Below are 27347 nucleotides of genomic sequence, written 5' to 3'. Positions count from 1 at the left end.
ACATTCAGAGTGTGGGACCTTCTTAGGCATCTGGCCAGACCTCCTCCTCTCCAACTCCCAGTGCTGGGCACAGAGTGAACGCAGGTAGCCTGTGCCCAGTGCTTTGGGATATGATTTCCTGGGGAGGGCGCTGGGTGTTCCAATTCTTTGAGAGCCAGAGGGAACCCCCAATTCTCCATCTTTCCCAAATGTTTGAGGCCTTGCCCCTCTGCCCCATAGGCTCTCTCTGGAGCCAAGACACCCAGCTGGGAGGTGGGGTGTGACAGGGACCCTGGCCCAAGGGCTCCTATCTGGCGCAGGGCCTCTGGGGGAAAGTGGGGGTCAGGGTGGCCCTGGCCTGGCAGAGGCTCTGTCCCTGGCCTTGCCTTGGGAAACGCCTGCCCTGCTTGTTCCTGGAGGCCCGTCTGACACTCAGGGTGGGTGCTCTGTGAAGTCATTTTTATCTCTACTAAACTAAAGTGGCCACGGGACCTTGGGTGGGGACTTGCTGTGCTCTGAGCCTCAGTTTCCACATTCCTCACTGCACCTGCCAGGTCCCTAGCACCTCGCCCCCTACCCCCTACGGACGCCTCCCTACACAGGGGCTTGTCCTGTTCAGAGTAGCTCCCTCGTGGCCCCTGGGTTGGAAGATGAAGCCACTGCACGTCCTGATGTCTGAGTCAGAGGCCTGGCTGTCCTTGGGGCAGTTCTGCTGAGGACACCTTAGGGGCCTCTGCACTGCCCCCCCCCCACTCCCCTCCCGCCGCCTAGCAGGTCTCCCCAGGGACCTTCATGAGCCTCAACCTCTCTCCACTGCCACCTCTTCAGAGACCCCTTGAGGAGAACCCTTTATAACCTGCGCCAGGAGCCCTGGTTCTAGCTCAGGGTTCTTTTGCCTATAAATGTGTCCTCTTAGGTTGGTCTGTCTCCCTCAGGCTGTCAGCTCCTGGACGGGGACCTGGCTGTTCCCAGCGGGAGTCCAGAGCCCCAGAACCGTGGCTGGACCTGGAGAGAGGGACGAGGGAGGACGGCAAGAGGTGGGAGAGCCGGGAAGGAGGACGGGAGGAACCACCGAGCTGGGAAGGGGATCCTGGCCTGGAGGTGGGGCCGCGCTCCGGAACCCCGGGCTTCCCACGGGCGTCCGGGCGGCGGGCCGGCCGGCAGATGGCGGTGCGCGCTCGGCATCGCGGGTGCCGCTGGGGCCGCCGAGTCCCCTCCTCCCGCCGCTCCCTCCCCTCGCCGGCTCCTTTCTCTGCGCTCTTGCTCGCGCTCCTCAGCGCCCTCCCGCTCTCCCGGCCGCGGTCCCCTAGTCCGCGCCGCCCCGCCGCCGGCTCCGCCGCCGCCCCTGGCGACCATGGCGCACTGGGGGCCCTCGCGCGCCCCGAAGGGCCCCGGCCCCACCGCCCGAGCCCCGAGTCCTGGGGCTCCGCCGCCGCTGCGCTCGCCGCGCTCGCGGCCGCTCCTGCTGCTGCTGCTGCTGGGCGCCTGCGGGGCGGCGGGGCGCTCCCCCGAGCCCGGGCACCTGGGTCCTCATGCCCAACTGACCCGGGTGCCACGGAGCCCTCCCGCGGGACGCGCGGAGCCCGGTGGCGGCGAGGACCGGCAGGCGCGCGGCACTGAGCCCGGGGCCCCGGGTCCGAGTCCCGGTCCTGCTCCGGGTCCCGGTGAGGAGGACGGCGCCACCGCCCCGGGCTACCGGCGCTGGGAGCGGGCGGCGCCGCTGGTCGGAGTGGCTTCCCGGGCTCAGGTGTCGCTCATCAGCACGTCGTTCGTGCTCAAGGGGGACGCGACGCACAACCAGGCGATGGTGCACTGGACGGGCGAGAACAGCAGTGTAAGTGACCTCCGTGGGCTCGCCGCGGCCCCTACGCGGTACACCATGGGACGCCCCGGCGGGACCACCACGGACCCCACCCCAGACCCCCCTGTGGTCATCAGGGGCGTTCTTGGCGACTTGGGCACTTGGGTCACCTCGGCGGCGCCCCTCTTGGGGAGAGGTCCTCAGATTCGTGCGCTTGTCTCACCGCAGGGGACATTCCCACAGATTTCGGGATCCTGGGCCACCTCCGATACTCCCCCGCTGGCCTCCAGGTCCTGGGTTACGGAGGAGGTCCCCAGAGGCTTCGGGAGCCTGCAGGTCCTTGAGGGTCACCCCAGCTCGGCGTTAGGCGTTACCTCTCTCGCGCCCAGGCTCCCTGAGCTGAGCCTCGCGTTCTGGGATTTTGGGCTCCGGGATCCTCCCCTCCCTGGTCTACCCGGGACTCCGCGGTGGCGCCTCCGCAGGCTCCGGGACTTCCCCGGTCAGCTCGAATCCTATTCTGGGACTCTGGGATTTCTGGGTTCCCCCCTCCCTAGGGTCTAGTGCCACCCGCGGCTGTCTTGAGCTCCTGCTGCCGGTTGCCCCGCCTGGATGCCCTGGGGTCCGCCTACCCCCTTGGGTTCGGCCCCACACTGTGCTGGGGACCTGTGTGACGCTGGCACGGCAAACTCCCTGCCCTCCCCCCACGTTCCCGGCTACTCTGGCTTTGCTCCAGCTGGAAGTTTGCCACCTCTGTTGGGGACCTCCTGTTCTTCCACCCACAGCCTGGGGCTCCCACCCTTCCCAGATCCTGCCTGCCTTGGCCTTTGTTGGTGCATGCAGGAGGCAGAGGGTCCCTTTAGATTATTCCCCTGGGGGCTGCCTCAGCCTCACTCCCCCCCACCCCCAAAAGGGCCGAGGGCCACTCTGAAGTCACCCTGGGGCAGCTCTGTGGGCCTCTAGTTTTGCAGTTTCCAGAGAAGGATGGGGGTAGGGAGGTGGTAACCATGAATCCCGAGAGGATGATATATTTGTATGCGGAGGAGAGATGGGAGCCTCCCCTCATTCCTGTGCCTTGCTGTCTCCTGGGGTCCCCTAGGACCCTCATTCCTGTGCCTTGCTGTCTCCTGGGGCCCTAGGACACCTCTTCTTGCTTCCCCAAGGGCCAGGGTTCCTATATGCACTGGCTGTGGCCTGGGTGGGGAACACTGGCCTCTGGAGCCAGGAAAGGGCATAATTTGGGCAGTCACTTGTGCCCATCTCCTCCGTCCGGCTTTGCTGGGCTACTCCCAGGCAGCTGTGATGTGTGCTGGAGGAGGGGCGAGGTGGGCAGATGAATATGTTGGGGTAGGGTTAGGGGCAGCATTGAATGAATTTAGTCGGCCTAGAGCCCAGCTCCCCAACCAGCCAGCGTCTATCAGGGTGCAGGTGCCAAGTATCTGGTCTTGGGTCATTCCTGACATCTCCAGCCTGACTAGCAGCCCTTGGAGGGCAGAGTTGGCTCCCTGGGTGCAGTGGGCCAGCAGGGGGCAGTCAGGGTGCTGGCTGGGGTGCCTTGCAGAGGTGGCAGGTGCCACCTCCCTAGAAGAGCACTGGGAGTGTTCTCTCCATCTGCACCTTGAGAGAGGGGTCAGATGCCAGGTGTACTTGTGAACAAACGGCGTCTGCCGTACCATAAGCTGTAACTCAGGCGGAAAGGTAACCCAGAAACTGAGAGCTCAAAGGACCAAATAAACACAAAGAGCAAATCCCGCAGGGCCAGAAAGCTCTAATCCCCTACCCCGTCTGCCGAGGTGGTTGATCCTGAAGCCTGCTCCTGCCCCTTTGCCATTAGCTTCCTGGGGAGGGGGTGGAGGAGCCCCATGGGAGGGGCAGGCTAGCTGTCTTTGGGATAGGCTGACACCCAGCCTGCCTCTGACCTGACCTCACAGTCCGGGTGCAGGGCAGCTTCCTGGGAGAGAGTTGAGGAGGGAGCTTGGGCCAGCAGGGATGGGGTACTGGGGGTGGGAGGCAGTCAGAGGGGCCTGTGTGGCTTTGCTCCTTGAGGGTGGCAGCTGGGTTGGGTGACTCCTCTATGACTGGGTGGGCTTGCGTCCTCACTGCTGGCAGGTGTGTGTGTGTCTTGGGGTGGGGGGTTGTGAGTGGGGGGCAATGTTGGCTTCTCTTTAGTAAGGACAGAAAGTCCAAGGAACCAGAGAGGAGTTTTAAGGGATGGATGTCCTCTGGTCAGCATGAGGCGAGGGGCAGGGGTGAGGTGTGGCACACCGGGCATAGCCTGACACTTAGCTAACACTCGGGAAGTAGAAGCCAGGACACCCTCATTGTGAGTAGTGGGTGTGGGTGTCCGTGGGGTCAGACGCTGGACCAGGCATTGGGCTTCAACACCTTCCACTCCTGCCTCTCCCACACACCCATTCTCCGGACTGGGCAGTCAGGGAAGGACCTTATCATCCTGCACCTCGGGGAGCAGGGGAGGCTGCAGGAGTTTCACCTTGCCTGAGAAAACTCAGAAGAGGCAAGAAGCCGGTTACCTTGAGCTAACTAAGTAAAACCGCTTTAAAAGAAAAAATCACTGCCTTAGTGCTTGTTGCGTGCGTAGTATTGTTTTTTTTCAGCACACGACGTGTCTTAGAAATGTACTCTGCTCCCTCTAGTCTCGTCTTGCAACCACAGGACTAAAGATTTTAGCCGGGATTTGGCAGTGGGTTTCATGTCTGCTTGAAAGCACCATCTTTGAAAGCTACAACCAGACAGAAACTCACACAGCTGGTTTGCCGAGCAGTCTTCCTAACGTTTTATTTCCTTTAACTTGCTCACCGCCCTCTGCAGATGTGGTCAACATGAACAGAGAGCGTGTTTACTTTACCATATCAGGTGTTCTTCAAAATTAAAAGGAGCATTTGATGAGGGGGATGGACTTTAAAACATGGCATTTGAGAGCATCCCGCAAGAAGGAGTTCCAGGATTTAAGCCCCCGTCGCTGCAGCTGCGTTAACATTATGTGGGTTTTCCTTCCAACGGCTTGGTTCTGCCTGCTCCCATGGCGATAGAGAAGGGGACTTGCTTGCAAGTTCAAACACTGCCTCCCTGTCTGATGTTTAGCTGTAGAAACAAATTGTTATGTGTGAAATTAATGTTTCATTGAAACCAAGAGGTATTGCGTTTGTATGGATCTAGAGTGGGCTGTGCACACACAGCTCCGGGTTTTGCATCTCCGGAGCTGCCCTTGGAGGCAGCGGTGCTATTTGAAGGTGGATAAATATTACAGAGTGTGGCTCTCAGCCTCTGGGGTTGTGGTTTCATGTTATCCCTATGCAGAATGTGCTGTGCCCCGTCCTGTTCTTAATGTTTCTGGGAAATCGTGGGCTTATTGTGCTTATTTTAAGCACAGCTCACCTGGGCTCCTTCCCACAAGGCACTTGATCCTCAACTTTGAAGCTGAATGTATCATTTGACTTGAACGTGAGCTTCCTGCAGCCTGGTCCAGTTTGTTCACCTCTGTCATTGTTCCCCAAGAAGATCAGTACCTCCCTCCCCTCCCTCCCCTCCCCTCCCCTCTCCTCCACTCCCCTCTCCCCTCCCCTCCCCTCTCCTCTCTCCCCTCCCCTTCCCTCCCTCCCTCCCTTCCCTCCCCTCCCCTCCCCTTCCCTCCCTCCCGTCCCTCCCTCCCCTCCCCTTCCCTCCCTCCCTCCCGTCCCTCCCTTCCCCTTCCCCTTCCCTCCCTCCCTCCCTCCCCTCCCCTTCCCTCCCTCCCTCCCGTCCCTCCCTTCCCCCTCCCCTTCCCTCCCTCCCTCCCGTCCCTCCCTTCCCCTTCCCCTTCCCCCCTCCCGTCCCTCCCTTCCCCTTCCCCTTCCCTCCCTCCCGTCCCTCCCTTCCCCCTCCCCTTCCCTCCCCCCGTCCCTCCTTCCCCTTCCCCCTCCCTCCCCTCCCTCCCTCCCTTCCCCTTCCCCTTCCCTCCCTCCCGTCCCTCCCTTCCCCCCTTCCCCTTCCCTCCCTCCCGTCCCTCCCTTCCCCTTCCCTCCCTCCCGTCCCCCCTTCCCCTTCCCCTTCCCTCCCTCCCTCCCGTCCCTCCCTTCCCTCCCTCCCTCCCGTCCCTCCCTTCCCCTTCCCTCCTTCTCTTCCCCTCCCCTCGTGCTTCCTTCTCCCTCCCCTCTGCCCATTTCCCAAATCTGCTCTGTGCTGCGCCACATGGTTGGTGCTATCCAAGGCAGTTGAATGCTGAGGTGGTTCTGAGCAGATTACCCATACTCTCTGTTCTGTAATCTTGATGAACCCGATATTTGTGTATATTTTATACCCAGAGAGCTAGAGCTACACGTCAGAAGAGCTTCTCAAACTTGTTTCTCTGAGTTAAGAGGTCAAGAACTAGTGGTCTGTGGCAGCATCTTCTACTATAGTGCCCGTGGCCTCTCTCCAAGTTTGTATGAGATTTCCATCATGACATCTGCCGGGTGTTGAGTTCCTTGAGGGCAGGTGAATTCTCTCTCTAGGGCTGCCAGGGCAAAGTGCCACAGACTCTGTGACTGAAACAACACAAATGTATTTTCTTGCAGTCCTGGAGGCTTGATGTCAGAGATCAAGGTATTGTTCAGGTTGGTTCCTTCTGAGGCCTCGCTCCTGGCCTTGCCATGCCGCCTTCCCCATGTCTCCACATGATCTTACCTCTGTGTGTGTCTGTGTCCTCATCTCCTTTTCTTGTAAGAGCACCAGTCATACTGGATCAGGGCTTGTTCTAACCACCTCATTTTAACTTAGTTACCTCTTTAAAGGCTCTGCTTCCAAATACAGTCACATTTTGTAGTGCTAGGGATTAGGACTTCAACGTATGGATTTTGGTGGGGGGACACAGTTCAGACCCTGATAGCAGGGAAGGGGTCTTAGCTTCCTTTGCATCCCCTGAGTTTAGTAGTGGATCTCGGAGTAGTCTAGTGGGAGATGAACATGAACTGCTAGGATATGAGGGGGCGAGTGTCACCCTACCCGATAATGCTGATGGCAAAATCAGGGAAGACTGCATGGAAGAGGTGGCAGCAAGGCTGGCCTAAAGAATGAGTAGGTGGAGTATATAGGAGATGGAGAACATTCCAGAAAAACAACATTCCAACTTGAGCAAGGTCTGGGGGGTTGGAATTTTGAAGGTATGTGTGTGTTATATAAAGCGAGAGTGAATGCATTATGCATGGAGACAAACCAGAGAAAAGAAGTTTGGAAAAAACAGATTCAAAAGCTCCCGACAGACCCCAGATGTGAGGCTGAAGAGTCAGTGTGGCAGTGAGGCGTGGTGGACATTGCAATGGCTTCAGAGACAGCCTGCCCGGGTCTGTATCCTGGCCCTGCTGCTCTCTGGCTCTGGGATCTAGGCAAATGGACTAAATTCTCTGGACTTCAGTGACCATATCTTGAAAATGGGAGAAGTAAGGCTCACAGGTTTGCGGTGCAGGTGAAGTGAGATCTTCCATGTGAAATGCTCAGATCAGAGCCTGGCCCACAGCAGGAGCTCAGCAAATGACATCAAGAAAGAGCTCTGAGGCAGTGTGGCGGATGGGGCTGGTGAGGGCTGTGGGGTGAGACATCTGGACAGAGGCTCAGGGAGGAGCTGCTGCCAGGGGGGGCATGGACCAGGGCTGTGGAGGGGGCTGATGGAGAGGAGAATGGGTTGGAGAGAGGTGCTTGGCTGGACGCAGAGGACGTGGCTGCCTTGGCTCTGCAGGCCTCTCTCCGTCCTGAGTGGCGCTGGGCTTCTAGGCTCCAGGCCAACTTCCAGAGTGTAGAGACCATGTGAGTTCTTAAATGAACGGGTTCAAATCCGTGACAAAGCTGACCTGTAGCCTTGTGTCTGATGCTTGTGGTTTTGTGATGTCAACTCCAGTCCACCTTAGAGGACAGCTTGGTGGCTCCAAGCTCGGGGTTTTTAATTTAAGTCTGCTGAACTTGCCGTGCATTACCCTGGAATTCTATGCCCCCACGGTGTGGCCTCCCAGCACTAGGGGTGGGGGCTGGATTGGAGCCCAAGGTGTGGGCCGTGGTGGCTGAGCTGTGGCTGGTCAGCCTGTGAGTACCGGGCCTCCGTCCAGAGGCAGTGCATCTCTGTCGTGACAGCTCATCACCAAGGGTGTCCAGCGGCCACCTGGAGAGAGACAGAAGTAGGCAGAGGTCAAGGGATGTGGTGACCAGGGCTGAGTGCCTGTCATACTTGCTGCCAGGAGCTGGCTGCTGGCGGGGCAAACCTGTCCGGGACCCTGGGCCTGGCGGCTGGATGAAGAACCACGAGGGAGCCAGGGACTCTGTGTGGAGAGAGGCAGCAGCACATGGGGACATGCAGAGGGCGGGCTGAGCCTAGGGAAGTCTCAGCGTGCAAACCGCAAGCTCGCAAGTTGACCCAGGGCTTCTGCCCTCGCCCCAGTCACTCGACATTCAGAGCGTGGGTTGAGAGCTCCCAGCAGGAAGGGGAGGGAGTTGTGCCCAGAACCCTCCACGTGGCCTCACATTTGCCTCCAAATCAGCCGCTTTTAGGGGGAAGGTAAGAAGCAGCCGCAGGCCTCGTTTCCTGGGTGCTTACCCATGGGGTCTGCTGAGTGCACTGTGCAGGAGTCCCCGTCCTTCTGATTCTCCTCTGAGCCAGGAGGGTGGGGAGCCGTGCTCTCTCTCCACTTGGGCCCTCGTTTGGTCATCGTGTTTCAGGTGTCAGCCCTGGGGTGCAGAGGAAGGGCCTGGAGCCAGGGGGATGGACTCCTTCTCTTGAAGTGCCTGTGGCCCAAAGTGGGGGGTGGGGTGGGGCAGAGAGCCCCAGGGATGCAATTCAGGAGGAGTGAGGTGGGGCCGGTGTGGAGGCACAGGTGCAGGGAGGGCAAGGCGGGGTGGGCCGGGGAAGCTCAGTTCACCTGGGGAGCGGTCACATGGGCCACAGGTGGAGGAGGATGAGGACGGCTGACAAGGCTGGGGAGGTGGGACAGAGGGGAGCAGCAGAGATCTCTGGGGTGCAGAGGGCAGGTGGGCTGGTGGAGGGGCTGCCCGTGGCCATTGCCTGTGCCGTGAAGCAGGGGCTGTCTGAGTGGGGCTCCTGCGCATGGTGTTTCCTGGCTGGGGTCCGAGGGAGGCTTTTGCTGTGGTCTGGCCTGCCCTGCACAGACCCACTCCCTGGCCTGGGTGGTGTGGGCCGCTCAGGGATGGGGAGCTGCACAGACCTGCTTCCCTGGCCTCAGTGGTGTGGAAGAGAGGCTTTTGCTGTGAGCTGGGCTGCACAGACCCACTCCCTGGCCTGGGTGGTGCGGGTCTGCTCTGGGATGGGGAGCTGCACAGACCCACTCCCTGGCCTGGATGGTGTGGGCCTGCTCTGGGATGGGGAGCTGCACAGACCCACTCCCTGGCCTGGGTGGTGTGGGCCTGCTCTGGGATGGGGAGCTGCACAGACCTACTCCCTGGCCTGGGTGGTGCGGGCCTGCTCTGGGATGGGGAGCTGCCTTTGTTTGTGTTCTCATCCAAGTTCAGCAGGTGAGACCTTGACTGTGGATCCCCCACGTTCTGTCCTCCCTTGTGTACCCCCTCAAGTGCTAGTTTGTTCCTGTCACTTCTGAGGACCCCTGAGAAGCTCCCAAACCCACTCTCCCACTCCCTGCAATCAGTTCACCTGACCTAAGTTACCCTGCCTTGCTGGGTCCTTGCCTGAGGGGCCAACACTCCCGGGGAATGTGAGCAGGAGGGGTTATGGGATAGAAACCCAGCTTTGGGCTGGAACCCCACCCCTCTGGTGCACAGTGGGGAAGCGCAGAGCTGAGGGAGGCTGGATTGTCTTCAGTTGCCCCACGTGCAGGGCAGCGATGTGGATGGGCTCTCGTGCTGCTCTGGAGGCCCTGATCCCTCCTCGCTAGAAGTGCTCAAAAGGAGGCTCCATATCCATGCTCCGGGCCACTGCAGGGGCTTTCAGCTTGGGGGGAAAGCGGGACCACCAGGGGCTGACTGAGGGGTCCAGAGTTGTGGTTGTGAGCCTAGATCCCAGCTGGACCCAGGGGTGCACTCCATGCTGCTCCATAGCCTCTGGCTCTGACCCCTGGATCCCTCCCCTGCCCTCCAACATGCTGGTGCTGCTTTCCCTCTCCTCCCTGGGGAATTCTGGGTTATCTCCCTGCATCGCTCAGCTGGGCGTTCACCCCTCCCTTCCCATCATGCTGGCCACCCATGTACCCACTCTTCCCCAGGCATCAGTTTCCCCATCTGTAAGATGAGCGTCAGGACTAGACCATCTCCAAGGTCACTACCAACCCGGACGTTGTTTATGTTAGTACACATTTGCTGATTGATCTGTATTTTATTTATATGAATGGAGACTAGGAATGAAGGAATGCCCAGCCCAAGAACCTCACAGCAGCCTCTTTCAAGTAGTCACGAAGGAGGCAGATTTCCATGAGAGCTGAACTTCAGGAACGGCTGGTCTCACCCGAGCCTGCTGTTCATGCTTGGATGAGGACTGAACGTCTCTGAGCCTTTTTCCTAATTTATCAAATGAGGATAATGGTTTCTGTGTGTCAGGCCTGTGCTGGGGCCACGCGATCCATGGCTGGGAGCCTGGCCAGCAGACCCACCAGTGTCCTCCTTCATCTTGTTTCCTAAGAGTGTCGACTTCACTGGCACCTTCACTGTCTTCTTGAAACTAGCTCAAGGCCCAGCTCGTGGTAGCTGTTGGCCTCAGCTCTTTACCGAGCTTCTCTGTGTGCCTAGCGCTGTTAGGTGCTGAGGATACAGCGAGGCTGCCCTGGTGAAATGTTTGGTCTGGACAGGAATTCATCCTAGCGCGTTCTAGGTGCTGTGTGAGTCTGCGCTGGGCAAGTCTGGAAAGATTTCCTGGAGGAGGTGAAGAGGGAGCTGCTCCGCAGGATGAGTAGAGTCCCGGGCTGAGGAGCAGGTTGGGATGGTGAGAATATTAAGGCTGAAGGAGAGGCCTGGGGGCTGGAGCAGCTTGGAGCGCCCAGGGGCAGAGGAGAGACTCGGCCGTTGATCATAGAAGCCTGGCTCGAAGGCAGAGAGACGGCCCTGTTCATAAAGTTGCTGAGCACATTTCACAAATCCACTTTTACTTTAATAAAGGGCGATTTAGTTTGTAGTTGTGTGAAGGTTCCTGAGAGTATTCTAAAGAGGTCATAAATTAGCCTCATTCCTCGGCACGCCCCTCAGATGAGAAGGCAGCCCAGAGCTTGCGTGGGCCTCTCGGCGTAGCCGTTACTTCATTTTATGGTGATTTTTTTCAGAGTCAGGCTAAGACTTGTGCAGAGGATTCGAAGGAGAGCAGGCTGGAGTGACGGGCAGATCAGCTGGGACGCTGCGGAGAATCCCTGTGCCTTTTCTGGTGCAGGAAGAAGCGGAGGGGAAGCTTGTCCGTTGCCTCCTCTCTGAGGGCCGCCTTGTCTTTCTTTTTTCGTACTCCAAAGGATGAGTTGTTTATAGGTTCTTGCCAACGGCCCACTTTGTCCTCGCCCCTCCTTAGTTCCTAGTTTGGGTGGGTGCTGTATGGATTGCAGGGATGCTGATGAACTGAGAAGCCTGGCTGTGGCTGCAGCTGCTGTTCCTGACCAACGTCTTCCCCTTTCGGAAGTCCAGGGAGCAGAGATCCCTGGCTCTGGCCACCAGGAGGGCAAGGTCTCCATCTGTAGCATTGGAAAGGTAAAGGCATGTGTTCTGCGTTGGTTCACATCCTGCTTTTTCTTGGAAAGCCCCGTCCTGGATGTGAGCTTGGATTCTGGGTGTAAAAGAAGTGCAGACATGGGTCTGTCAGTCTAAGTGGATAGTAGGGGTGGGAATGCCCTGTACCACTTTCCCCACTCCCAGCAGGTTCCCACGGACCATCCCTGACGTGCTCTGCAAGGTTGTAAAACACAGACTTAGGCAACTTGCTCGCTGCTGATTGATATACAGCCCGCTGAGGGCAGTAGCACCATCTTTTCCATTCAGCCCCTGACTCGGGACAGCTTCCCAGTAGGCATATGGTGCTCGTCATCTGTATTCCAGTTAAGCTCCATGTGTCATTAAAAAAATGGAATAGGGATACTTGAGTGAGTGAGGACTCTCCTGGAAAGACTGGAAAAAAAATGTAAAACTCCAGTGTCCTTTTGAGGTGGAAAAGCTCCTTCTTATTTTGCATTTCTGTAGCAGTCAGTTACTGTATTTGCACAGAAAATTACAATCATTTAATTAGTTTCTTCTCACACCAGCTCGAAGATCTTAAAATAACAGCACTCTCTTTCCTTAGTAATTTTCTTGCAAAAGCAGATAATTTCCTGCAATGTTGAGCTTGCCTTCACTCACACCGAGCACATCACTTGCAAGTCACCGTTTCCCAACGCTCAGATAAATGAAGTTCAAATTAGAGAAAGAAAAGAGCCAGGCAGAGTGTGGCTGCTTCCATTCAGATCAATTTTAATTCAGAAAGAATTCTTTATGAGGCTTTTTCGCCGTGCATATTTCTGAAGCATCAGAAGTAGAGATAGCATCTCCCAGGCCTCAGCCGGGGAGATCCGGCAGTTAGGATCACCTCCCAGCTTCTGCTTCTGATGTAATTTAACTTATAATAATAATCCCTTACTATTTACAGGGAACTGCTGATTAATAATAATAAAGTTAAAAATCACAGCCCCGCCAGGCATGGTGGCTCACGCCTGTAATCCCAGCACTTTGGGAGGCTGAGACAGGCGGATCACAAGGTCAGGAGATCGAGACCATCCTGGCTAACATGGTGAAACCCCGTCTCTACTAAAAATGCAAAAAATTAGCCGGGCGTGGTGGTGCGCGCCCGTAGTCCCAGCTGCTCGGGAGGCTGAGGCAGGAGAATGGCGTGAACCCGGGAGGCGGAGCTTGCAGTGAGCTGAGATCCAGCCACCACACTCCAGCCTGGGCGACAGAGCGAGACTCCATCTCAAAAAAAAAAAAAATCACAGCCCCCATCTAGGTGCCGGATGCTGTGTCACACCCACTTGTTTTATTTGCTCCTACAGAGAGACCTACACAGTAGATATCATGATTATATGCATTTTACAGCTGTGGAAAAGAAGGCTCGGCATGGCGGGAGGACTTGTCCCTAGTCACACAGCTAGTGAGGACCCGAGATGTAGTTTGAATTCCTTCGCTCTTGAGCCTGAGTTCTTTTTAAAATTCTTTTTTCTGGCCAGGCGTGGTGGCTCATGCCTGTAATTCCAACATTTTGGGAGGCCGAGGCAGGTGGATTACCTGAGGTCAGGAGTTTGAGACCAGCCTGGCCAACATGATGAAAATTTGTAAAAATACAAAATTAGCCGGGCCTGGTGGCACATGCCTGTAATCCCAGCTACTCGGGAGGCTGAGGCAGGAGAATCGCTTGAACCCGGGAGATGAAGATTGCAGTGAGGCAAGATCGTGCCACTGCACTCCAGCCTGGGCGACAGAGCGAGACTCTGACTTTTGAGTCAGAGTCTCGCTCTGTCGCCCAGGCTGGAGTGCAGTGGCCGGATCTCAGCTCACTGCAAGCTCCGCCTCCCGGGTTCATGCCATTCTCCTGGCTCAGCCTCCCGAGTAGCTGGGATTACAGGCGCCCGCCACCTCGCCTGGCTAGATTTTTGTATTTTTTCAGTAGAGACGGGGTTTCACCGTGTTCGCCAGGATGGTCTCGATCTCCTGACCTCGTGATCCGCCCGTCTCGGAAGAAAATTCTTTTTACTTTATTACTGTTTTTAAAATTGTGGTAAAATAGATGTAACATAAATTCACTGTCTTAATACTTTTTAAGTGTATGGTTCTAGGGGCATTCAGTTCATTCATATTGTCATGCACCTGTCACCACCATTCTTCTCCAGAACGTTCTCATCTTCCCAAATGGAAACTCTGCCCCTCCTAAACACTAACCCCCATCACCCCTCCTCCAGTTCCTACCACTCACAGTCTACTTTCTGTCTCTATGAATTTGATGCTCTAATGACCTCATATAGGTGGAACCATACACATTTGTCATTTTGTGTCTGGTGTATTTCACTCAGCATCTTGTCTGGAAGGTTCGCCCAGGCTGTGGCAGGTGCCAGAATTTCCTTCCTTTTTTTATGGCTGAGTACTATTCCACCGTCTGGACAGAACACATTTCCTGCCTTTGTGCGTCTGCGGATGGACGTTTGCGTTGTTTCCATCTTTTGGTTGGTGTGAATTAGGCTGCTGTGAACATGGGTGTGCAGATATTTTTTCAAGTCCCTGCTTTCAGTCCTTTTGGGTAAATGCCCAGAAGTGGGATTGCTGGATCATGTGGTAATTCTATATCAATTTTTTTTTCTTCTCGAGACCGGGTCTTGCTCTGTTGCCCAGGCTGGAGTGCAGTGATGCAGTCACAGCTCACTCCCCCAATTAAGTGATTCTCTCACCTCACCCTCCCAAATACCTGGGACTACAGGTGCACGCCACCACACCTGGCTAATTTTTGTATTTTTTTAGTAGAGATGGGGGTTTTGCTGTATTGCCCGGGCTCGTCTTGAACTCCTAAGCTCAAGCAATCCACCCGCCTCAGCCTCTAAAAGTGTTGGGATTATAGGCGTGAGCCTCCGTGCCCGGCTTATGTTAAGTTTTTGATCAAGCCTGAGGTTATATCTGCATCAGAAATCACCCTTGTGGCTGCCTTGTACCCACTTGCTGGTCAGTAGCATAATTGCAACCCCCAAGGAAATCCACAGGAGGAGAAACATACATGGCATGAGGACAATCCCGCGTCTACAAGGGACACAGTGGCAAGGCTGCGTTGTAGGAGTCACCTTTCTCTGTTCTGTTCTCATAACCTCTGAATTCTGCCACTTGTGACCCAAGGAGGGGTATCTCTCTTAGCCCAGGAAATCCAGATCTGTCAACCTGGGGAAGTCAGAAATAGGCTGGTCCGGTGCCGGCCCAAGGGTGGAAAAGGGAACCTTTCCTGGAGGCATTGCTCGGCATAGCCACTCTTGCTAAGGGTAACCATTTGCCTTCCAAGTTCAAGCCCATTTCTCCTCCTCCTCTGCTTTTAGGCACTTTTCCCAGTTGACTACCTCATTGACCAGTTAAGTAATTCAATTTTCACTCTGTAAAAATAAAGCACTCAATAAAAACCCTGTGTTTTTCTCAATTTATTCCCATCAATACCACTGACCCCCAGCCAAGTTTATTTTCTGATTCTTCGTTTGACCATCAGATAGGCCTTCTGGGCATCCCCTTTGGGTCCTCAGCAGCTATGATGTCAGGCGGCTGCTGTGTACCTGGCTGTGCTAGGCCCCTTGGGTGGACCAAGGACACGCACCCAGGGGTTTTCTGGCTTTGAGGACCCCAAACTGGCACGGGGGCTCTTAGCTCTCTCTGTGCCCTAGACTCCTGCCCACCCCAATCCTGGAGAAGCTCATGAAACTTTCTCAGAATGAGGATTTTATAATTAGCATAAAACAAAGTATAGATCCAGAGGAAACCAATTTCATGGCAATGAAGTTATCAAAATACTAAAACTAATTTCTTCAGTAACACTTCCATAAGAACTTGCAGCAGGTGTGATGATTTCCATAGTTTGGAAGTTGTGCTGAGTGTAAGCAATACTTTGAGACCGATAACAACTGTGATCTGGCCTTGGAGATATCTGTGATTTCTGTTGGTGACACCCAGGTACTGATGATACATTTGTGACTTGTTGCCTACTTCAGAATGGAAGGAAATGCCTAATTTCAGCTGGGGCTGGTTGAAAATAAAGAGGCCATTGTTTCTCCATCCAAGTTCATGGGTCCTTGAAGAAAGAGCAAGCAGAGAGAATCAGGAACATGTAGAAATAACGCCATGGGGCTGGACACGGTGGCTCACGCCCGTAATTCCAGCACTTTGGGAGGCAGCGGCGGGTGGATCACCTGAGGTCAGGAAGTTCGAGACCAGCCTGGGCAACATGGTGAAGCCCTGTCTCCACTAAAAATACAAAGAAATTAGCTGGGCGTGGTGGCACACGCCTGCAATCCCTGCTATCCTGAAGGCTGAGGCAGGAGAATCGCTTAAACCTGGGAGGTGGAGGTTGCAGTGAGCTGAGATCACGCCACTGTACTCCAACCTGGGTGACAGAATGAGACTCCGCCTCAAACAAACAAACAAATAAAAAAAGCAAAAAAACAAAAACACCATGCGAGGTAGGACTCAGCTGGAGGGATGCGATGGGGACAGATGGATCCATGGGAATGATACAGTCCTGTCCCCTCTGCCGTGCGCCAGTGTCCCTGTCTTCCCCAGGCCTCCTGTCTGGTCTCCTCCAGTCCACTGAGGGTATGGACTCTAGCGGCTTAGGGACTTTGGTTTGTTTCATTCCCTGTTGCTCCCCACGCGCCTGGCGCTTAGTAGATGCTCAGTAAACATCTGGGGACTTCTGAAAGGAGGAACTAGGAGGAGGTCATGGATCCTGAAGCTCAGAGGCCTAGTTTCCCTGCTGGGGAATCTGGGGAGAGTTGAGTCCTCGCCAAGCTGGTGAGTGAGGAGCTGGGCTCCTTGGGCCCACTGCCGGCTCCACGAGTAACCTGGGAAGCTCTTTAATGCACTAATTAATCTCCACCCCGTGGGGTGGGGATTATGCACATATCTGCAGAGAAGAGAGCTGGCTGCCAGAGAGACAGACAGATTTGTCTCTTGCCTGAGAGGAGTCCTGAGCAGAGGGGAAGCAGTCTAGCAGCCGCTGACTCACGGTCGCGGGTATGCAGCCAGGCTCTGGTGACGCCCACGCCTCCATGGCGGGGCCACTGGGTCAGCCAGGAGCCAGGGTACTCCGTGGTGAGAAAACACCCATTCCCAAATTGAATTAGGGCATTGAAATAGCATCCTTGATGATCCCAGCCTCATCTCACCCAGCAAAACAAAACAAAACAAGACAAAACAAGAAACCCACGAGATGGATTTGTCCAGCTTTCAACAAAGACAGAGGACTTGGGGGTAGGTCGAACCATGGGAGGGCTTCCCCAGGGGACAGCAGGTTTGGAGAAACCTGGGCTTTCTGATGGAAATGCCTTTGCAGCATCACCCACCTGCTCACTCACTCATTCATCCATCTACGCACCAGCCCCGCGCCCAGCATCACCCACTGCTCACTCACTCATCCATCTACACGCCAGCCCTACCCTGAACCTTCCCTCTGGGCCAGTTTCTGAGTTCTCGGGGGGCCTTCTATGGAGGGAGCCCTCACAATGGCCTTTGTCCACGTGTGGGGCCTCGCTTTTCATTCTGTGTCCGTGAATGTCTTTTCTTCTAATTCACATCAACATGTCCCTTTGAGAAGGGCTGGAAAGGTGCAGTGCTGAGCTGTGGCTGGGAAGGCTTGCTGCTGGCCCCACCGAGCCCCTCCCGCCCACACAGCCTGGGCTGGGAGCCGGTGTGAGTCACTGGGCTGCTCTCTGCGTTCACCCAGCACCTGGCCAGGGCCCAGCTGCTGGGCTGGAGTGTGGCGGCCACCGTGGCCAGACGGTTGGGGCTCCTGGAGGCGGGCAGGTTCAGCGGGCTGCGCTGAGCACTGAGCTGGGGCCAGCTCCCCAGTCCCCTAGGCCTGGGTTCCCTCATCCGCCCTGGGGCTGGCAGGACCCCTCCCCATGGAGGTAAAGGTACAGGGAGCGGGGAGGATGTCTAGCGATGCGGGAACGAGCTTCTCCAGTCCCAGGGAAGACTGCATTGTCGCCCCTAATCGGAATGTACCTTCTTTCTCTAGGGAGATTTTATGTGGTTCCAATTTCTTCCCATTTCCTGAATAGTTTGCTAAAGTGGAACAAAGCCCAGCGTATTTCATGAACATTCAGCTCCTCCAGTTTACTTTTAAAGAAAGTATTTCTCGTTGACATCTGGTTTTTCACAAGTTTCCTGATATGAATTATTGCCTGGAATTCTCACCTCTAAGATCAAGTCGGAATTTCTTTCCATTTCGCCCGTGGTTGAGCAGAGGGCCGGGCAGTGACGGGGAAATCCAAAACCTGGGAACTTCTGGGACTTGTCAGGAGTGGGAAGGGAGCTGTTGGGCGGCTTCTTCCAGGATCCCACCTCCTGCAGTGTCCCTTGGCCCCAGGTGGGAGCCAGCCTGGCCCATGAAGGCACAGCTGGGGCCCACCTTCCTGGCTCAGGAAGGCAAAGAAGACCACCAAAGCGGCCCCCAGCTCCCTCCCTGGCCTGGTCTCCTCATGCCCCGGGACATGCAGAAGGGGGTTGGTGCTGGTCACCTTGGCTTCTGAGCTGAGGCAGGTAGGGGTTGGAGACCGTCCAAGGAGCGTGTTGGGACAGGACGCACATTGCCCCAGCCCTCCAGCCCCACAGGGTTTCTGTTTCCTATGGCATTTCCAAACGGCCTCCGGTGGGCACTGTGTGCTGAAGACTTCGAGGATTATTGGCAGGCAGGGGCTTGGCAGGGAGGGGAGGGAGGCAGGGCTGGTCTTCTGCCCTCTGCCCTTTCTTTCTCTGCAGACACATTTCCTAAGGCCCCCTGTGTGCCAGACTGTGTGCTAGGCACACTGGACAGACTAGTGAATGATTTCCTCTCTACACCCCGGTAGCCACAGGCAAGGGATGACCATGCATGGCTGTTTCAAGGGTGAGAGGTTGCAGCTCCATCCTCTCTCTGTCTCAGTCCCAGTCCCAGTGGGATGCCAGGGCTTGGCTTGGCCCTGGTTGTGTCTCCCTCAGCCCTCTCTTGCCTAGGGTACCCCAAGTTTTTCTAGGGATGCACTGCCTCATCTCCTGCTCACCAGGCACCCCCTCTTTCTAGTCCTGTAGGGTAACCCTGCAGAGAGCTGCCTCTGCCCTGGGCACTGGTCCGAGTCTTCTGAGCACACAGAGGGACTCTGAGAGGCTGCGCAACCCGTTTGCGAGGCCAGCCTGGTCTATGTGCCACCAACCTGGCTCACCTAACCCTGGCAGGGGGTGGACAGCGTGTGAAGGTCCCCACCTTTCCAGCAGACAGCCTGGCCTGCCCCAGGGGGCCCCTGCCTGCGTCCCTCACCCCTGACCATACTTCTGCCCTCCATGGAGGCAGCCCCTCTGCTCTGCTGCCTCCTGGCTTCATGTCGCCCTGTAAGCTGCGGACCTCATGGAACTTCATCTTTCTCTTCCCTGGGAGGGAAAGGACACTGACCTGGCCTTGTTGTAGATGGGAGCATATCACATGTGGAGGTCGTGGCCTGGTGCTGGACAGCCAGCATCCGCTCAGATGCCCCTCCTCAGCTGGCTCTGTCACCCTGTCCTTTAGGGCCCGAGAGCATGCCCCCGCCCCCGTCTCTGAGGACTTGCTGCTGTGCCCCTCACCTTGGGCCTTGCTTGCCTCCATATCTTTCACATCTTTGTGTCCTGGGGCTCTGACTCCATCCCAGTTTCGGGTTGGCCTGGCCCATCCTGGGGTCTTGAGATACTTGTGGCCTCTAGGGTGTGAGGACTTGGGAGGCTGTGTAGAGTCAGGCCAGGCACCCCTCTCTTTAGGAAGCTCCCAGCCTCCCCTGCTGGAAACAGCCTCTGCCAGGGCCCCAGTGTGAGGCCGGCTTCTGTGGCCGGCTCCGTGGTGCTGAAGCCTGCCCCCTCCTAGACTGTTTTTGGTGGGCTTGGCCCCTTCTCGACTGCGTGTTTGGAGCAGTCAGGGACAGAGTTCCTGAAGTGCGGGCACTGATCTTTGAATTTTGAGATCACGTCCAATCTGTTTTTTTTTTTTTCTGTCTTCTCACTCACCTGCCTGCTGTGGGGTCTGGTTTTCGGCATAATCAGAGAAGGGACGAAGACCAGGCAGAACCCACTGACCAACTAATCCATGAGTTGTTGTTGACATCATGGATTGCTGACATCTGCCGGGGTGTGGCCCACATTTGTGTTTGCCCCAGAGAGCATTTTGGGAGGTGTACTTGCAGCGGCTCATGCATTTAGCTGGGAGCTATGACTCTGGGCCAGATCCTCTGCTGGGGGAAGGGGTGACATCTGTGGCTGGGACCAAGCATGGTCCATGTCCTGGTGAGGTTACAGCCCTCCGGGGTGGGGGCAGATGGTGACCTCGGGGCCCCAGGGCAGGAGCCCATGGGGGGATGCTCTGAAGCATGCGTGTGTGATGGGGGCCTCTGACTGGGGTGGCATCAGGGAGGGTCTCTCTGAAGAGGTGGCATTCCCCAGAAAAGGACGTCATCAGCCTTGTATAGTGCCAGGTGGGTGGGGGCATTTGTGGATAATGTGAAGGCTGGGCCCCCAGTTGTCTTCGGCGCCTACCCACTCACTTCCTTTGTGTGCTGAGGGCTGGGCTTTCTACCCTTGATCTTTATTATCACCATTATTTAAAATAGAGGCGGGGCTTCTCTGCCACCCAGGCTGGACTGCAATGCTGCGATCTTGGCTCACTGCAACCTCCAACTGCTGGGCTCATGCCCTCCTCCTGCCTTGGCCTTCCGAGTAACTAGGGCTATAGGCACGCGCTACCATGCCCGACTAATTTTCATTTTTTTGTAGAGATGAAATCTTGCTCTGTTGCCCAGGCTGGTTTTGAATTCCTGGGCTCAAGGGATCCCTCCACCTTGGCCTGCCAAAGCGCTGGGATTACAGGTGTGAGTCACCATGCCCGGATCAAATGCTTGACCTTGATGCAGTACCCAGGATGGTTGGCTGCAGGTGGCCGGTCAGTGACCATCCCAACTCTGCTGCTAACGGCTGCCTGCCCTAGGCCCATTGCCTATGCTCTCGGAGTCAGGTCTTCCCCTGCAAAATGCAGGTATATGGTGCCCACCTGGTGAGACTGTTGTGGCTGTGATACAAAGAGGGCAAAGCTGGGTACCGAGCTTGCACTAAGCAGTGTCCGCTTCTCTTATTCCAGGAAGGAGGCCCAGACATCCATCACCTACCAACCCCCAGTGGTCATTCCTGAGCCTCCAACAAGAGAAGCTTTTGGGAGAGGCAGGCGGAGGGTAGTCAGCCAGCTGCCAATACCTCGGTGACCTCACAGGGCTCTTCTGGGAGTGGAGCCGTGCCCTGGCCTGGGTGGAGTGGTCCCAGGCTCCACTGCTCCTCAGCACGCCTGAGGGTTTGTAAGCAGGGCTGAGTCATGGCCACAAAATCACTTGTGCAAGAAATTTTTGCATTTCTGCATTTTTTTCTTAAGTCAATAAATTCTGACTTTGAGTTCTCCTTCTACTGCAGGAAGCAAAAATTTCCCTTAAACCTTGCTGTCTGGAGAAATTTGGAAAAGCTTCTCAGAGGTGGCGGGAGGAGCGGGAGAGCGGGAGGGAGGGAGGGAGGCATCGCCAGGGTGCAGACCAGAGCTGGAGCAGAGTTCGGGGACGGCAAGAAGAGCCAGGAGGGAGTGTCCAGGGGGTGGGGCAGGCAATGGCGCTGGGATGGTCACTCCCTAACATTTGTCAGGACGCCACTGATTTATTATTTATTTATTTATTTTTTGAGACGGAGTCTCACTCTGTTGCCCAGGCTGGAGTGCAGTAGTGCGATCTTGGCTTGCTGCAACCTCTGCCTCCTGGGTTCAAGCAATTCTCCTGACTCAGTCTCCTGGTAGCTGGGATTACTAGCACCTACCACCACACCTAGCTAATTTTTGTATTTGTAGTAGAGATGGGGTTTCACTATATTGGCCAGGCTGGTCTTGAACTCCTGACCTCAAGTGATGCCCCTGCTTCGGCCTCCCAAAGTGCTGGGATTACAGGTGTGAGCCACCATGTCCGGCCTAGGACGCCTTTTAAAGACAGATCGTCCATGTGAAGTTTCATCAAGGATATACAGACCATTAGGGAAGAAGCAGGTGTGACAAGGTGGGGGGGCCCTGTGAGAGGAGGGGTGGGAGCAGGCCTCACTCTGTCGGCTAATCCCTCATCCCTTTTACTGTCTCCCCACCTGGAGGAAAATGCCATAGAAGCGTTTTTTGTAGTAGTAGAAGGAGACCGTGAATGTTATCTGGTGTCTGTTTCTGCATAATTCTATCAGGAATGTTCCCGGTCATCTGTGTGGCTAAATCCCCTTCAGTGGCCTGAATTTCCGTGGCTGCCCCGGCCCAGGTTCCTGTTGATCCAGAGGATGGGGAGAGGTATTCTTCTGAAAAGAAAAGATGGGAGCGAAGTGCAGGAGGGCTGCAGGGGACATCTTTCCTTGGCTCCACCTTTGGAAGTTGCCTCCTCTCACCTGGCCCTCTGGGGTTCTCCTCTCTTCCCAGACCCTGCCGGGATTGTAGCCCACACTGCACAGGTCAGCATGTGGCTGTGCACTGGCTGGTTGGGCAGATCTTCCCTGTTGGTTTAAAGTTACTGGGGGGCGGAGAACACGTTCCTGTTTCCTGTCTCTGCCTTTATATCTCCTGTAATGCCGTGTACAAAAGGATGTGTTAAGCAGAACTCTTGGTGACAGGTCACAGAAACCCCACTCCAACTAGCTGAAGTGAAAAATGGGAATTCCTAAGTTCACAGAATCAGAATGTCCAGGGGGCTGGCTTCAGGCATGGCTGGCTCCAGGGCTTCTAACGTAGGCACCAGGTTTGGTTCCTTATCTGTCTCCATCTCTGGGTTCTGTTTTCACTGCATGTGGGCTTCCTTCTCAGGCAGCCCTTCCAGGTCCTGGTCCATGGGAAACAGGCTAAAGAGTGCTGTTGTTTGTCCCTGCTCCTAAGGGAAGCCAGAGCTAAGGCTCCCTGGCCTGGTTGGGTCACATGCCCACCCAAACCCTTCATGTTGGCCAGGGAGCTGAAACGCTTTGATTGCCTGGCTAGGCCCACGCACCCAACCCTGGAGCCAGGCTGATGGAGCCTGGAGGAGGAGTTTGGTCTCCAGATGAAGATCAAGGGCTGTTACTGGAAGAAGAGAGTGCAGGTTCTGGGCAGGAGCCTATGGAGGGCAGGGTGAGGAGTTGGAGGAGGGCTTAGCAGTAGTCTTGAACCTCTTCTGGCCTTGTCATTGGGGGGTCATCTGCCCCCCCTGTGGCCATTGGACAATGCCCTCCCCACCTCGTGCTGCCTGGGTCTTCAGAGGTGTCAGCTTTGAGCGGTGTGACTTCCACTGGAAAAGGTGACAGAGCCACTGCCATTCATGTGGCAGGGCCACGCTCGTCCCCTCCTTCTGCTTTTTGCTGTCTGGTGGATCCTCAGTCCTCTGCTCTGCTTGAGTCACATCCACAGTGATCTGGCTCACGAGTAAATGCAACCCCTGGCATGAGGTCCCACCGCCATCTCGCCCGTGGGCTGCAGCACCTCCTCCGTGGGTGCTTGTGCCATTTGTAGTCACTGTGCTCCGTGGAGCCACTGCAGTGACAGGTTATGGGATGGAGGGCACTGGGAGGTGACATGCCACACCAGCAAAGGCAAGCCATCTTGGGACAGCTGGGATCTTTGTGTCCAGGGCATGGAGGGCAGCCTGGCGAGGACCGGAGGGGGCCCCATCACATGGTGCTGTGGACTGAAGGCAGTCAGGGAAGTGGTGCAGACCACCGAAGGTGGCTGTCGTAGCCCTGGATGCGGAGGTGTTCTGTAGCCACACTCATTCAGTGTTGATCTGAGTCTTCCGGTGCCCTCAAGCTTGCTGCTCCAGTCTCAACCCAAATAAGTCAAGAACCACTGTGTTAAGTCAGGGACTGCTGGCATTGCAAGGACTTCAGGAGCCTGGCTGGGTTCTCATTTTACAGATGAGAAGGCTGTAGGCCCAGGAGGTGAGTGGGTTGGGCAGAGTTCTCTCCCTGGGAATGGCAGAGCTGGGTCTAGAGCCAGGTCTCAGTATTCTCAGGCCAGTCGCCTTTCCAGATGGAGACCTAGAGAGTCTCCCAATGGCCCATCCCTGGAAAGGCACCTGGATGCCACGAGCCAGCCCTGGCTATAGTGGACTCAGCCACATGTCTCCAGGAGCTGGACTGGGCTGGAAGCTGGCTTCCTGGAGCTTTCTTCCACATCCCTGCCCCAGAGCTGTGAGGTTCCCTACAAGGGAACCCATACACAGCAGTGAACCATGAGTACGGGTTGGTTTCCTTCTGCCAGGAAGTCAACTGGGAGTGTTTGTTTTTGTGCATTTGCCTCCAGCCTCCAGGTCTGGGGTGTCTGTTTACCAGAATTGTGGGAGAGAAGGTGAGTCACAGTTGGGGCTCCTCTTGTCCTCCATAAAGGAAGCCAGCCTTTGCTTGCAGCTCTCCCCACTGCGGGGACAGTTGGTGGGCGGGGAGGCTGCTATGGCTTGAAACCCTCCTAAACTCATGCTGAAATTTAATTGCCAGTGTAACAGTGTTGGGAGGTAGGACTTTTGAGAAGTGATTAGGTCATGAGAGCTCTGCCCTGGGGAACGGATTAATGCTGTTATTTCAGGAGTGGGTTAGTTCTCATGGGAGTGGCATCCTGATGAGGGGATGAACTTCAGCTCCCCTTTTCCTCTTTCTCGCCCTAGCCTTTCTGCCTCCCACCATGGGATGATCCTCGCCAGACCCCAGCACCGTGCTCTTGAACTTCCCAGCCTCCAGAACCAAATAAACTTCTGTTCTTTATAAATTACTCAGTCTGTAGTATTCTGTTACAGAAAGAGGTCTAAGGCAGAGGCTGGGCAGATTCATTCAGCCCAGTGCCAAAATTCCACATGGCACTGACTGTATGCAGGAAGTTTGCTAAGGAGTAGTCCTGGGATAGACTCACAGGAACTCAGTTCCCAGGGTGCTCAGAGGTCACTGTGTTCCAGCTGGGATACCTCCAGTGATGGGAGGCTCACCCCTTGTAGAGACAGCACATTCCAGCATGTCTGGTTTCTGCAGAGAGCTAGTGAGGTCAGCACATAGCTGAGGCTGTGGAAAGGCGATGAGGCTGCCAGCGGGGCTGCTTTTCTGGTGGCCACGAAGGACGCCTGTCTTTGCTGTTGTGTTTCTAGGCTGTGGGTCTGTTCTGCTCATGAACTTGAGGGACCGTGGGTTTGTGGGGGTGGTGCCAGGTGGTGCCAACTTTGCTTTATTCCAGGGTAATCTTTAGAAAGCAGCAGTGAGGGGAGATGGGCTTGTCTTGTATGTGGGAATGGTGAGCTCCACCGTCCAGCCCAGCACTGCTCCACCTGGGGTCTGCAGTGGTATGGGCCATTCACTCAAGGCCACATCTCCCTGTTTTAATCCTGTGGCTGCTGTAACAAACTGCACAAACTCAGTGGCTTGAAGCAACACAGCTTCATTCCCTTATGGTTCTGGAGGCCAGAAGTCCAAACTCAGCAGCATGGGCTCATGTCAAGGTGTCGGTGGGACTGGCTCCTTCAGGAGGCTCCTGGGGAGATTCGGTGTCCTTACCTTTTTCAACATCCAGAGGTGCCCACATGCCTTGCCTCATGCTCTTTCCTCGCATCCCTCCAATCTCTGCCTTCGCGTCTCCTTCTCTGGCTCTGACCCTCCCGCCTCCCTCTTATAAGGACCCTCGTAATGAGATTAGGGCCACCAGACAATACAGGCTCCTCTCCCTTCCCTAGAGCCTTAATCACACCTGCAACATTTCTACAAGGGAACCCATGCACAGGTTCTGGGATTTGGATGGGGGTGTCTTCTTGGGGGCTGAGATCAGCCTGCCCCGCCCTCCAGCAGCAAAGCCAAAGAGATGAGATGGTGGTTTCCGTGGTTCCCCTCCCGGGGACACAGAAGCCTGAGTGACTCTTCCAATCCTCCGTCCACATTGCATGGCGGTTCCTGTGGCTCTTCCGACCCGCCATCCACACTGCAGCTGCGCGTCTTTGGATGCTTGGATCTGGCCTCACTTCTTAGCTTAAAGTCTTTCAGAGCCAAGTCTGGCCCTGCTCCACAGGGCTCCTTTTTCCCCTTCACTTACTCCATGCTGGCTGCTTGCTGGGTCTCCTCCTTGTCAGATCCCTTCACCCGGTCTGGAAACTTCTATCTCACCCCTGCCTTCCTGGCCCTTGCCCCATTGCCGCCCCTCCATGAGGCCTGAGGACCCCGCAGCTTGCTGGTGCCCTGGCCCTCGGGCATCACAGTGCTCAGTGATGTCTGTGGGATGGATGAGTGGACACTGAGCTGCAGACAAAGGAAAGTTATTTTTAAAGCACATGTAACCGACTCGCCCGGCACGTGGCATCTCGGTCCATCCTGCCGGCTGGTTCCAGGGGCCAGAGCCTGCAGCAGGAGGCTCACAGGCCACATGCTTTTACTTAGAATGAAGGTTTTAAAGGCACTTGGAAGCAAAATTTGGCAAAACTTCCACCACTCTCAAATCAGCAAATATTTACTGAGCATCTGCGAGTGGAAGGCAGTTCCCCAGGGCGGGGCAGAGCAGGGTGGCCACCACACCCTCCATAAAAATGCCCACGGCTGGGGCCTTCGGCTCTCCCTGACTCGTTACGTAGCTGTGTGTAGGGGTGTGTGACAACACGCACACACAAGGAGGAAAAGTCTCCAACTGTTAAATACAGTGTGAAGATGAAGCCACGTGGGAAGCCTGGGGGGTGGAGCTCTGACCTGTGGGAGCTGTGGGGACCTGAGCTGGGCTCACAGGGGCAGGGTTCTTGAAGGGATTGTGTATTTTTAGTGTGGCGAGGGTCGAGAGTCCGGGAGAGGGGACAGCTGTGCCAGCCGGGGTCACAGTGCACAGGGTCCCAGGCTGCCTCCCCCACTGTACAGCTGGGTGACATTGGATAGGCCATTGCATCTCCGTGGCCAGGTTTCCCCAGTTGTGCGGGGAGGGCTCTTCAGGCATGTGCATGAATGGCCAGGGTGGGCAGAGCTGCTGGATGGGTTGGGGGTCAGGAGGGGCCCTCCTGAAGCCAGAGTTTATCTTTGGAGGTTTCTGAGTGGGCGGACTTAGCCCGAGTAGAAGGTCAGATTAAGTAATTAGAGAAATCCCCAGCGAGGAGATCCTATATTCCTCACTGCACTTGGCCGGCTCACTTCCCATCTAGGCAGGTGTCACCTCCTATTTGTGCTGCGTAAATGGATTCTAATCACCTTCTTCTCCTCCATCACCTCAAGAATGGCCTCAGTAGCCATAAAGGAAATTAGTTTCAGGTGGAAGCCTATTTTTACCGTGGCGGAGACCAAACTGTTAATTACCTGGAAATTGCATGAGGATTTTTGCCTGAAAAGTTTTTTTCTTGGGTTTAACTTTTCATAGATATTAATTATAGATATTGGCTTTAGCCCACTGAAATAATTCCTCTCTCAAGAGATTAAAGGCATTTAAAAAAATATTCCTTACGAAACCTAATGCATATTCTTTGTCTCTATTTATGCTGAGTATATGAGATGGAAACAGGAGACTGGGGATGTGAGCATCATTAGACACCTTTTCTGCATTTAACAAAAAGGTTGATTCCAGACTACACGTGTTTTCAGATCTCTGAAGCCAGTGGGAATTTGAGGGCAAAGGGCAAGAAGGCAACCCTTCAATATTATAGCGACGAATCCCAGTAGGAATGTCAGGACTTGCCTCTATGATGCCTGTACTATGCCACCCACGTTCATGTCCGGGAAATGCTGTCCTATAGCTTTCCCAGCACACTTAAGATAAAACCCAAACTCTTTCTCCGGCCCTTTCTCATTCCACAAATCTTACTGCACTGCCCCCAGGCACTCTGCCCTGGAACACAGTGCTCCTGTGCACTCTGCCATGCTGTGTTCTTGTAGCTTCCAGAACATG

At 55.6% G+C, this 27347-nt stretch overlaps 1 protein-coding gene and 2 long non-coding RNA genes across 8 annotated transcripts in view; all 3 read left to right on the top strand.

Annotated features, from left to right (window-relative positions):
• The first annotated feature begins 1232 nt into the window (after positions 1-1232).
• The window catches only part of SORCS2 (sortilin related VPS10 domain containing receptor 2), a 552142-nt gene continuing 526027 nt past the window's right edge, over positions 1233-27347 (top strand). For 4 of the 5 annotated variants that reach the window (XM_033213659.1, XM_033213661.1, XM_033213658.1 and 1 more), the window contains exon 1: positions 1233-1813. In XM_033213659.1, the coding sequence (XP_033069550.1) occupies positions 1334-1813 (480 nt within the window). In that variant the 5' untranslated portion in view covers positions 1233-1333. The remainder of the gene's footprint in view (positions 1814-27347) is intronic. The other variant, XM_033213662.1, reaches the window with a different exon arrangement.
• Positions 16357-20887, top strand: LOC117085093. Of its 2 annotated transcripts, none has more exons than XR_004437785.1 (3): positions 16357-16693; positions 20216-20474; positions 20577-20887. It is a non-coding gene; the product is annotated as an uncharacterized LOC117085093 (long non-coding RNA). The 2 variants fall into 2 exon arrangements; XR_004437786.1 differs by lacking the exon at positions 16357-16693 and adding an exon at positions 17147-17349.
• LOC117085095 lies at positions 22624-24166 on the top strand. The gene is made up of 3 exons (XR_004437787.1): positions 22624-22764; positions 23766-23810; positions 24124-24166. It is a non-coding gene; the product is annotated as an uncharacterized LOC117085095 (long non-coding RNA).

This window comes from Trachypithecus francoisi, unplaced genomic scaffold (assembly GCF_009764315.1).
Source record: "Trachypithecus francoisi isolate TF-2019V2 unplaced genomic scaffold, Tfra_2.0 Lachesis_group1, whole genome shotgun sequence".
NCBI classification, from domain to species: Eukaryota; Metazoa; Chordata; class Mammalia; order Primates; family Cercopithecidae; genus Trachypithecus; species Trachypithecus francoisi.
This window is presented reverse-complemented; position numbering and strand designations above follow the sequence as displayed.